The 12,799-nt window shown below is 37.0% G+C and overlaps 1 protein-coding gene across 1 annotated transcript in view; it reads right to left on the bottom strand.

Annotated features, from left to right (window-relative positions):
- LOC141915193 (relaxin receptor 2-like) overlaps positions 1-11,078 on the bottom strand; it is a 29,229-nt gene extending 18,151 nt beyond the window's left edge. The window contains exon 1 of the mRNA XM_074806641.1: positions 10,997-11,078. Coding sequence (XP_074662742.1) covers positions 10,997-11,078 — 82 coding nt within the window. The remainder of the gene's footprint in view (positions 1-10,996) is intronic.
- Between the last annotated feature and the right edge of the window lie 1,721 nt (positions 11,079-12,799).

Genomic DNA, 12,799 nt, shown 5'->3' with positions numbered 1-12,799 from the left:
GTTAAGGCTAACTCCTCAATATGATTACACACTCAATGTATACATGCATAATGTTTTTATAATTACTTTACATTAGCTGAATGAAAACGTATGAAGCGACGCTTAGCACCACGTGTGTGGTTGAAATAACTACCTAGAAACGATAGGTTCACATTCAAAATCATATTGCGCCTCAGCGGCAAAATATTCTCATTGATAGCCTAGGTTGGAAGTAGAAACAATCGCTGGTCATCGGCATGAAAAAACCAGTCCATCCTAAATGAATGTAGGATTCTGATCAGTTTATGTCACACGTGGAGATCTTGGATCCTGCGCAAATTAAAGATTGACTTGGTTGACGTGCGGGTTTTTTATCATTGGTCAACGTACCACATTCATTCACTATGTTCTTTTCTATCTAGTTTGTCGTCTTATATCGACAAGCACAAGCCGGAATAATTCAATCAATCTATGCGATGTCAGACAGTAAGTAATTGCCCTAGCTCCACCTTATCATTAGTATAAACGAACTTGTGGCGACGTCGGAAGTGAGTCTTTCGTATACCAAACAGGAATTAACTAAGGGTCGGTCTGGCAATCAGCAATAGCACATGGATACGTTGATGGTAGTCGTGAAAACTCCTTTTAAACGATATGTCATCGATGTAGGTGTCATATGTTACTTGAAGCATTTACAATGAGAGCCAAGCTCCAATAGTGTCACTTATATAAAACTTAGATTAAGCCTGATCGGACGAAAGTTTGTTTATCATCACAATATTTTGTCTTAGTTTTTCCAAGCTGGAATCATTTAACTGTGTATATGAGTTATAGATTATTCCTGCCACAATAGAAATAGAGAACGGTGAGTTTCGTAAAGATATTTCCTGTCACTTGAAATCAAGTATTCGAAACTACAGTAAAATATAATTTAATCCAAATTGTCAGCAACACTTATGAGTTGATTAGCCGTCTCAATTTACTTCAATTATCAGTAGGATATTAATCGTTGAATAACGCTCTAGATGATTGCGATGTGTCTTCGTTCGGAATATCGTGTTAATCTCCTTAGGGAGGGCCCCCCGTCATGCATCAACTATCAAGAGGAACGGCTTCAATTGAAAGCACAGTTGACACACGTGGCCTTGTACGGTCTTACGGTCTTATCACTACAGAAAATTACTTTCTACTGATAAATAGGTGACCACGTCAATAATGTTTCCCAAATCCCCCAAAACAATCAGATTACGCGAAAAAAGAAATTCGGAATGTTGGTTTTTATCGGGAAGATATTGTCAACGCAAAAAGTCACTGAGAGGATCGTATTTTGTTCAGCTATACACTGTGACGTTTGTGAATGAGCAATGAGAGTGTAACTGCGTAAACCGATGTTGATGCGATTGTTTTACCGGTAAATGACCGAGCGGAGAAACTGTGTCGATATTCTTAGAGATGTAATTTTCAACTAACGACAACCGATGTAAACACATCGCGTTGATTGACGTCCAATTCGATGATTTTCACCACGCAACAAAATTGTTTAACTTGACGAGCAATAATTGACGGTTTCTCGCAAACTAAACAACAATTTGATTTTTATTGACAGTTGTCGATTATCCACAGTTTAGAGTGCCGTCTTACTCGAAGTGACGGCGAGAAACAGATTGCATCGTACCCGGGCAAACCCGTCTCAAACATTCCTGAGATCATCTTCACATTTTTACATTGCCAACGGCATCGGTGTTTTATAAAATGTTGACAGGCTGTTTAGAATGTAATCATTCTGTTGAATAGCCATTTGGCAATCTTGAGAAAATGCCGCTATAAATAATAAAGTATCGTAAAGTTTTGTGAAGATAAACGTTTAAGCGTTAACATTGGACTCGGTTCTCGTCTTTCCTAAAGAGAACTGGGTGCATATCGGAGGTGTTTATTTCTGTAGCTGCAATCATCGTAGTTTCATCCATGAACTGAAAGTGAGTCAACATCCGAAACTCTGTCGGATACGATGAAATAGATAGAACTCGGCGATTCCGAAGGGATTTCTACTGAAGACGTGATAAATAATGCATGAAACTGGATGTTTTAGATGTAGGCCAACGGTGTCTAGTTACGTTCGGGGGCTAAAGGGATATTGGCGAATCAAAAATTTCAAATAAGATCTTCCATTTCCTTCAAAGTATGGCAATGAGGATGTTTTTTTATGAATGAATGCGTGGAAACCTTTGGCCTTCTGCACAAGTTGAACCGGCACGATTCGAACATGATGTGATGTTAGTTGACCAGAAAAACCTATCTTCTTGAATAAAAAGTAGCTAAAAAGACTTCTGGTTTCATTCAGATACGCACTTCATGTAATTGTTTTAACTAAAATTGCCACTCTTCAGATTAGAAACTTTGCTATACACAACTTTCATCTATTCATTACGAAAAACTCACTTTCCAGCATCTTAAAAATGGCTGTATGATCGATCGTATTCCGAACCATAATGTATATTGATTACCTTCATTTACGGGACATAATTAATTAAAACTCTACCCATGCTGCCCTGCTGTTAGATCGCGCTTCGAACGAGTAAACAACTTTATATTGCGCGTTACCAATAACTCGTTTAGAAATTACCGAAAACTAAAACTAACGAAAAGACGTATAATAATATATCCTGCATTTATAGAATGATTTGTGTTTGGAAAAACTTCTAAAAAACTCAATTTATCGAACCTTTACAACATAATGATTTTATGACACCATTTGATGCGCAGGCACCAAATGTGACCTTTGTGCTTTCAGTAGAATAGGGGATCGTCGTTAAGCTTTTCAATCATAATAAATCTGTAGGTCTTTCTCTAGCCATTCAGTAGAAAGTTTACGACGGTTTGGGTTGATTTAACCCAAGAGAAAAATAAAAGCGGCGGCAACTGATGGAGCGACAGCGAGGAATTTGATAATCGAGGTTTTATCGTTAGTGCAAATTAATCTGATGGTTTTATCGACCATATATTACCGGTATTCTTGCTTCGGTTATTTTATTCTTTGATCGGTCGGTTATGATGGACTAGGTTATGTAAACAAAAAACAGGTAATTCGATAACCACGCCCATACATCTAGTGATAAACGTGCCTAGTAGCTAAACCTATATAGTTTTTCAACAAAATCTGAAAATGCCATCCCGTCCTCTGTACTTCGTAGAAGCATATCACATTTGGTGCACGGTGAAGACATGTGATCATTACTTACGGCTCATTGATGCCCTACAAAATACAGCACCGAAGCTAGAATATCATTACCATCATTATCAGAAAGAGCAGAATTTTCAGCGAGCAATTTGTATTTGATTTTTGACTTAGCATCCTCAAAACAAATTAGGCATTGCCGCACCCGGGGACAGTCGGTGCCAAATGATGATTGATAATATATTCAACGGATTTTCAAAGACAGATTCGCTTTTTTCCTCACAGCAAATTGTCAAGCGATTGATAAGTGATGAATAAGATTTGATTGATTAATGAATTGATGTAATAATGCTCAGACTGAAGGGTAATATAGCCACCCCTGCTGGCTAGTAGCCACACATACAACATTCATCATGGGATAATGAGCAAATGACTTACGGCGAAGAAACATATTTTTTACTATGACTTTTGATATTTCATGCGCATCATTTAACATTCGGGTCGACGCAGGTGGGCTATCATTAGCAGAGTGTTCAAACTCGGTATTTCGATTGGATGAATCGTTGGTAAGCTCATACGACACGTCATATCCAATGGCATCAGAACAAAGAACATGCAGTAAAACGTATAGAATTGTAAATTCGAGAAATTCATTTCGGGAAATTGTGATCAGTAGAAACTAAAAACTCACTTAAAGAACAGATTATTCTTGTTATCTACGGGTTTTCAATATCCTTAATGGCGTTGAACTAAAATATCGTAGGTTGCAAGGTCCAACGAATACTCGACAGAATAACATCGAGAGTTATCTTCGTCTTTGAATATGTGCTCCAAGGGAAAAAACTAAAATTCCCTTGTTTCTTTTTAAGTCTTAAAGAACCGCGAATGATTCGGAGCCACCCTAGCCTCGTGATGGAGTTCAGTACGTGACCAGTTCAGTCGTTCCTATCAAATTGGCTCGTGAAAGAATAACCAAACACTGACCTATACACCGATCAAGTTCTCAGAAAATGAGATGATAATGGGAATTTCCCAAGATGGCACCTTACACGCATCTGTTTCATATTTAGGGTTTTCTGACTTTCGTCGAAAACCCTCTTGAAATTCTGTTGATTATTATTATTATTATATATTTTCCGCCGATATCGTCAAATAAAATTCATCTTCATTCAGATTCGGCAACTGACAGCTTCGAAACGAAATGTATAAATTGATACTGTAATAACGGTCTCTCTGAACCAACAGATTGTCTGCGTGTACTTTCCATCCTATTTGAAACTTAAAATTACTTATTAGGTTACTGTAAATAAAGAATTGAATTGAATTGTTAGACAAAAAGCACCGGCGAAATAACTGTTTGTGACGTCATTTAGTAAGTAAATAAAGGAGGGCTCCGAGAATTTCCCAATCACGGGGGACTATACTGGGGTTAGACCATTCAACCAAAAAGAGGATTGCTCCGATAATATCCAAATCATCTCATTTTATTTTTTCCATCGAATACCCGGTAATTAATTTTTCCTTTCGATCACATGCATCCAGAAAACCCGTTATCGCTGCTTTGCAGCTATATCTAATTTACAATTTTTCTGTGAAAATATGCAAGTATGTACCCGAGATGTTTCCTTTTGTATGTTTTTGATTTAGAATAGATCGCCGCCTCGCGATAGGGCGTATAGCACCAGAAACAGTGGTTGCATCAATTTGAAATTTTGTATGTGTTTTTCATCGGTCTAGCCAGTGGACGATGTTCATGACGTCATGGTGTCTGTGCGCAATAAACAATAAGACAGCTGAATACAATATTTAATCAAGGGTCGTTTCCGCAGGCAATAAAGATGAAGGCCAGTAATGAATTGAACTATTTACTGCCCGAGTTTGGGCACGGAAGGAAGTTAGTTTGTGTTGCAGATCCGGTAGTGATGATTGATATAACATCATAACCCGACAGTATACATTGCTATGACAGCTATGACTAAAGTATCAATTTCTTATGCCAGTTTTAGAAATTAGGGCGTATTCCATTCAAACCAAAGCATGTAAACTTGTCTCTGGTGATGGTTTATCACTAACACCCAGACATGCTTCTGGGATGATCGATTTTTTAGCAGACAGTCGCAATGAGCTAGAGGCAAGCCCAATATAAAACAAAAATATCTTCAAAACACTTTTTTCATCTCGTTCGCTAAGACGGTAGTAATTAGTCCGGTCACGTTACATAATCACCTTCCTTTAGTTCATTATCTTGATAAAATACCCGAAATAAGCATTCGCCATAAAGGGTATTAGTAGTAGAGATTTGTTCTCAGAAATTTGTCTCTCCTTTGCCTTAACGGCTCTATCTATCATTATATTGATATTGGCAATGATCATACATTATTACACCGAGGGACCGCAGGTTTTTACCCTTCGGGAGAAATGATTGTCCGATTTACCGACAATCCGACACACATTATTCGGACAAGATGATTGGTGTATACCTGCCATATGGAGTTCTAAATGTAACTACGAGTAAACGTCAGATCGGAAATCAAATTTATCCGCGGTATACAGAAATCTAGCTAAAAGTTTCCAATCGAATAAAACTCGAAGGATCAAATAAGTGTCCGTGGATTTCATCCAATTTTGTGTTGACCTTTGCATCGACAAATTGCCACCAGCATTTGCTTTAATCATGGAATGACATCAAAATAAGCCCGATTTCTGTGATCTCTTAAAATATCTAGCTTCAATCAACTCTTTGCTTAAAATAGTCACTGGACACCAGCTTAAAATATAGTGGTTTAGCATCTCTTATTGAGATTTGTGAAATTATTTCTTCGTGTTGTTATGACGAAAAAGTAATAGAGAACTAGACAATTATCTGCTTCAATCAGAACAATCTTGTTTAATAAATCTGTGTATAACGGTATGTCATTTCTATCTGAACGTATTGAGAGACTTTCGGTCGGCGACTGTTGGACTATTTTTGACCCGTATAATGAGCTTAATAAGAATGATGAAAAGCTTGTGTCTGGTAACGACTGTATGGTAATGGCTTTTTATACTCAATAGATAGATAGAATCATATATACGTATATCCCGAAGCATCCTATTTGTACATGAATTGCCTACAATTCGTATCAGTCGGAAACAACATGAATCCCGGTATGACATCTAGAATTGCTACTTTTGGCTTTCGGTATTTATATTCAGCCCCGTTTTCCCCGAACATTCTTTTACGTTGGAACCCTCTTATATTTCTTTATTCTAAAACTTCTCTTGAGCCACGATTTGAAAAAAAATCCAATTCGTTATAACCGAAGAGTTGAAGAGGAGTTTATCTTCGATTCACGGTCACGAAATGATGAATTGGATTTTTGCCGCAGGACAATAGTTTATTCCTACATCGGTGATTTACAACTATCCAGTTCCAGTTTTCATTTATCGAAAAATCATTGATAAAGCTATCTTTATATATCTATATAGCGATGTATTGATCGAAGAAAATATCATATTTTCTGTAACAGCTGCTGGCGATGCGATGGAGGCATCTGTACTTCACGACTAAAATAAGAGTTGTCACAAAACAATATTACCATGATTTACATTTCTCATTAGTTGTGGGTATAGAATCTCGATCATCAGATTAAGATATGAGTTTATCTGTGCATCTTCAGATGGTGTGAGTCAATTCGAAGTGTCAATTAGAATTATGCACAAGTATAACATTTCATAAGAACTATTCTATCTTGGTTCTTTGAAGATTTGAGCGATGTAAGCGTTGGGCAGTTCGACCGATTTCCTTTGAAGAACGAGAAAGCGTCATTAAAACAAAAGTTGCTTCGAGAGTTAATTCTATAAGAAACTGCAAAGCCTTATCATTAATACAACGACATGACAAAATTGAGTTTTCACGCTGCAGTGGAATATGAAGAATTCGAGTTGGGAATGGGAAAGAAAAGTTTATCCATTAAACAGATAGAGGAAGTTTGTAGTGTTTTTTTCAAAGATGTGGATGTAATTAAGGTTTGTTAATGTTAGTTGATAATTGACATGGAAGGGCACTGAAAACCGTTACGTCTTCTAATTAAAGTCTAGATAACTGATAGGCTGATATCACGCACGGGTTATTTCCGTACTACCCAATTAAACTGAATATGTCGTTTCCGATTCATAAAATTCAAGAGACATTTTAAGCAGATAACGTTTTGATTAGTGGATTTAAAACACGAAATCTCCACTCTCGGTTAGCATTCTGCCTGATCTTTGGCAGAGTTTCATCATCAAAATAGCATTCATTCCGAAAGAGCTTTGTGAAAAAATGACACACAAACAAAAAATCACTACACTTAAGATACGAAATTACAACTGCATTTAAGACGGCAGTCAATAAAAGAAAAACGTCCCATTTATAGGTAAATCATATAGTACAGAAATATACTGCAGAAAACCGAACAAAAAGATAATTAAACATAAATGATAATTGTGCGTGCAAGGTAACAGAAATAAAATACTACTGACGTATTGTTGAGTGAATATTTGACGCATTTCAGATTCTGAAATGTCATCATGATTGCACATTTCAATCTTTTACACCATATTCATCTTTTCAATGAATCGACTATTGTACGATTCATCTCATGATCTTTTGTTCAGGAAGATGATTTTTTACACAAATATCATCACCAGCTGAAGACGTACTTATTTATTTAGACGTACCAATATTATGCATTCAAATAACCTATACCTATACCACCGATAACATATATTGATTACTTTAAGCAGAATTTGGTTTTCTTTTTCGAATTGGGTATTAGAATGAATAACGTTGTGTTTTTACATGTTATCAGAACACCACGATGGTTATTACGCAAATTTATTACCATAATTGACAAGAAAAAACGTGCACATTTAATTCGACGCAATAAGTACAAGTGCATAAATATGGAAAAAGCAGGACAGGTTTCATTCTAAAAATATGGGAAAGAGGACAATAGTCGAAAATAGGAACTCTGTAGAAGAAAACAATATAGTGCAATGATGATTTTTTGCTTTGTTGGTTTTTGATGAAATTCACGACTTCCACGTCAACTCCAATAGGATTAACTCAAATTTCATCCGATATATTGCATACATATAACAAAGCGAAACTGTGCCTTTGAGCGCAGAATGGTATTGAAATGATATATCGAAGCCTCTGAGCTTTCAAACTCACCGTGACACAGAATAAAGATGAGATTAAAATCTTGAAAAAACCTTTTTACATATTAAATAGAAATGAACCCGACCATTTATCTTACGGGATTAAGTAAGTGATAAACCACAAACTCTCTTCATCATGAAAGACACTGAAGCCCGACACATCTAATACCTTTTACGGCGTGCATACGTATTTCTCACATTGCTGGCCAATCTCTAATTGACAAAACCAGATCGTATTCAAGTCCTACGGACTGAGGGGTTTCTTCAATGAATGGCGCTTTCGGTATGTTCGAATCTATCGCATTTCTATAAACTAATGCAGATTGCGATGAAGGAAGATTAAGGCATTCGATAGAATGAGTCTATTGAGACAACCTTGTTTGGCGCAATTTGCGGTGTACTTATCTCATAAGAAGAAGGGACTACGTCTTTGTCTAGACGTCCGTATAATCACAACATAGACGTGGGACTCTTCATCAATATAGGTTGACATCAGAGAACCACGCACACATATCTCAGCAGTCAGGCAAGCGGTCTAAGGTAATTTGTCCGTAGAAATGGTTTATGTTTATTGCTAAGCGGTGACCACTCTACGGGATTCTAACAAACATTTATCGTTGGTTAGCGGCTCATCAGAGTGTTCTATACGTGGCTATTAGTTGTATCCCGATAGGTCCGCAACAGTTCGCGAAGTACTGACGTTATTCTTGCCTGTCTCATTTACCAAAAGCTACAAATCAACGTTTATCCGATTAGCTGAAATCTCGATAACAGATTTACTCCCTCATTAATATTATATATTCCACTGTGACATTCTAGTATAACATTGCTAACATATCTTTCTTGCGAACGGGGCTATGCAGCAATCAGATCTTTAGTTTATTTGTCATCCAACGAAAATGCTAATCTGATTTTCAAGAAATTGATCATGGCATAAGTTCATTAAGCCATTGGCAATTTACCTGATTTATGAATTATTACTGATAAAATGAAATAGATATCCCGGATATTTCGTATGCGCAAAGACAACTTCTTTCATGCATGCATTTCCATCTTTATAATATGATATCAAATATCTGAATATTTCAGTTATATCTAAATGATATCAATATCACGTTATATGAATGATTCAAATGCTTCGACAATGTATTATTAATGTATCGATGCACGTTTATGCAAGATTTTTTCAACATAATTACTCAAACTGAAATTACGAAATGGAGATAAGAAAGCGGGTTGAAGTGACGTATTTTGATTGATGAAAATCCTCCACTTATGTTTACAGAAAAGATTCTACATCGTCAAATCATATTCATCAACATAGTGAATCTATAGAATAGACAGAGAAATTTCGGTCTTTTTTCGAATGATCGTTTTAGCTGATTTTTTTTCTATTCTATTTTCAACTCGGCGTAACAAGCTTCGGAAGCTTTTGAATGAAACTGTCAAAAACTGTGAGTATCAAATTTCAAATTGGTTTCGTTTTCGGATGAAGCCTAATCAGAATCTATGTCATGCGGACTTATCATCTGAGACTGCCGTCAAATGACGGGATCTGTCAGAAATCATCAACCGCTATCTCACTATATTAGATCAAACACGTAGCAAAAATCATTGCAAACATGTTTAACTATTTGGACGTGCCTTGTCTTTCAAGCGCGCAAACACATTCGGAATCTCGTCACAAATTCATCATTTTCAGATACGTCTAAATATATTTGTATATCAGCTGTCAAAATCAACAGGTCCTGTCCATCAAACTGCTTATTATAAGTTCCGAACTAGTAATGTATACGGACGAAGAAAATCTACATCACATTCTGAACAACAGATTTTGTAATTTCATTCGTTTTCTATATTTCTTTGTTTGGCATCATTTTTCATTAGCAAATTTCATTCGTATATATCGATACAGAATACGGAAAGTTACTTACCGTTGTACGTCGGTATTATCAGCGCATTTGGCTTATCAAATAAACTTATCATCGAAACATACATAAATAAAATGACAAACATAGTGATAGGTAATCCTTAAGAAATCACCGCAGCATCCCAAATAGGTATTTCAGTTCGGTAACAAGTTCTTGATGTTTGATGATCGGCTTCAATAGCGCGTCAACCCTCGTGTGGCCAAGGCGTTTGAGATTGATCATTAACGCCCGCTATTTGACGCGGCTGCAACGCGCGCAAATTTACCTCGAAAAACAATTACTTTTATTATCAAGCAGTAACTGGCGATGAAAGCGAACTGACATCAGACCAAGAGCCGCAGTTTGAGGAATGTATTCAGTTAAGATACACTCACATGCTGCTTTACTCACGTTATCTCCGCAATTTCTTTCTCATTTATAAACTTTGTTGATGGCTCGATTTTTCATGTTCGCAACTGCGGGTTATCTGTAAACCAAACTAGAGTAAAAATAACCGGCTGCAAACTTATTAATGCCTGTGACTGCTGTCGTGGGTCACAGTAGACACTGGCCATAAAGGTAATGAAAGGAAATTATTTCTAACGGCAACAACAATGACGTTCTGGAGGTCTGCCTTCCTTTTCTCTTGAGAAGGTAAAAACCTATAGAGGTGACGCTCATCGTCTAGGCATCTTTTTGGGTGGATTTATTCTCAAAGATCGCTAACCCGACGGCCTTGTGGGCTTACGTGTTGCTGATTTATCCGGGGAATGGCTTTCATTTTTCTTTAGATCCGAACCTTCAAATTTCTCTGCTTCTGCACCAATCATAGTTCATAATATTACGATGTACTGAACGTATACGATGATAATTAGAACCGATGAGACCTGCTCATTAGAAATGAATGTAATGTCATGTATTTATTGCAAAATAAGGGTTTAGTTAAGCACATTCGGCTTCCGTTCTGATGGAATAATAAGAAATGGATTTCAAACAGCTGCAAACTACTGATAATGCCTTCATTAAAATTTATAGCAAAATCTGGTGTAAGGGATTGAGTAACATGATAGCTAAGGTGCAAAATGTGGGCAAAAGAACCCAGCCGGCCTACTACGTAAAAGGTATTCTCACAGAGGATCGAGTGCATTCACTTCGACCTTGACTGGCTGTAATCCCCGGGTGCTAGATTAATGGACCATTAACGATCCCACTTAGTATCTTAGCACTTTATGATCAGTGATAAAGGATTCATTGTAATCGCTGATGCCAGTTTCAGTATCATAATGATCCTGTACTCACGAATAACGATTTATGTTGGCGGAACGTCTTTTCACTCTGCTGGTTCCTGGTCGATTTAAACGACAAAAATCATTCACATCGTTTTCTAGTTCGATACCGTATGCCATCTATATCAGTCAATCGAAGTTTCGCTGTCAAATACGTAGATCATTTCTGTTAGTTTGTTTTTGCTTAACGTCGTTTGGATCTTAATTTCTCACAATATTTAACCCTATAGGATTGTTCATTTAACCTGATGACGGGACTGCAAATAGTTTGATTATGATGATGAGTTTTCACGTCATTTCCAGGAAGACAAGATGTAAATGACTTTCTTTGTTTCGAATGTTTTTCTTTCTTGCAATGAAGAATGTGGGAGCAAATTGCTGATGGTAACGCCCAGTAGTGAATGAACCAACAAACAAAGACAAACATTTATTGTTTAAAGGATGAAATTGATATTTGGGTGTTGTTCGCTGCACTGAAATCATCCATTCATGTTTTGACATTTTCAACTACACCCTTCATTCAAATTGTGGGTTTCTCTTTAGTGTACATTCTCGTTCATTGTTCATCGCAAGAAAACGTTTGACGAAATGACGTTCAGTAGAGGCACTAATCAAGAGAAAAGCAATTATTCATTTATGACCAATCATTTTGAGAGTATGACTCGTTGAACCATTGGCAAATTTTCTGATATTCATTTTGCGCTGCTCATTGTATAGTAGCAAGACACGACAAAATGATCTCGTATCTATTGGCTCTACAGGCTCTACTGTTTTTATCATCTAGTCCTCTAGGAATATTTTGTCGCTTTTTAGATGAAGGTCGTCCGTTTTCATGGATGGGAGAGCGAAACGATAGCCATTGTGATCTTGCGTTTACGTGTGGTTTCGTGCATCAAACTGCTCGATGTGGAACGTTTTACCTGAGATCAGGAAACTGCAAAGCATTTATGAAAATTCCTCAGATCTTCAGCCAAGGGCAATATATGGAGTTAGAAATTATCAACTTGAGATTGACGGACAGGGACTCCACTTTTATGATGCAGGAACAAACATTTTATTCCGATCATCTATATTTCACAAGAGCTACTGTTTTCGGCATCAATGCCCACAGACCGCGTCAAGCACAAAGATTCTTTTATCCAGGCCGTTTGTATCTATTATTAGCATTGACGGGTTCTTCGATGAGCAACTCGGCGGTTCTACGATATCAGATTCACCCAACTATCAACCCGCTTATAACTACTACTGGCCAAGCGTGCGAAAAT

Source organism: Tubulanus polymorphus, chromosome 1, assembly GCF_964204645.1.
Source record: "Tubulanus polymorphus chromosome 1, tnTubPoly1.2, whole genome shotgun sequence".
Taxonomy (NCBI): domain Eukaryota; kingdom Metazoa; phylum Nemertea; class Palaeonemertea; order Tubulaniformes; family Tubulanidae; genus Tubulanus; species Tubulanus polymorphus.
This window is presented reverse-complemented; position numbering and strand designations above follow the sequence as displayed.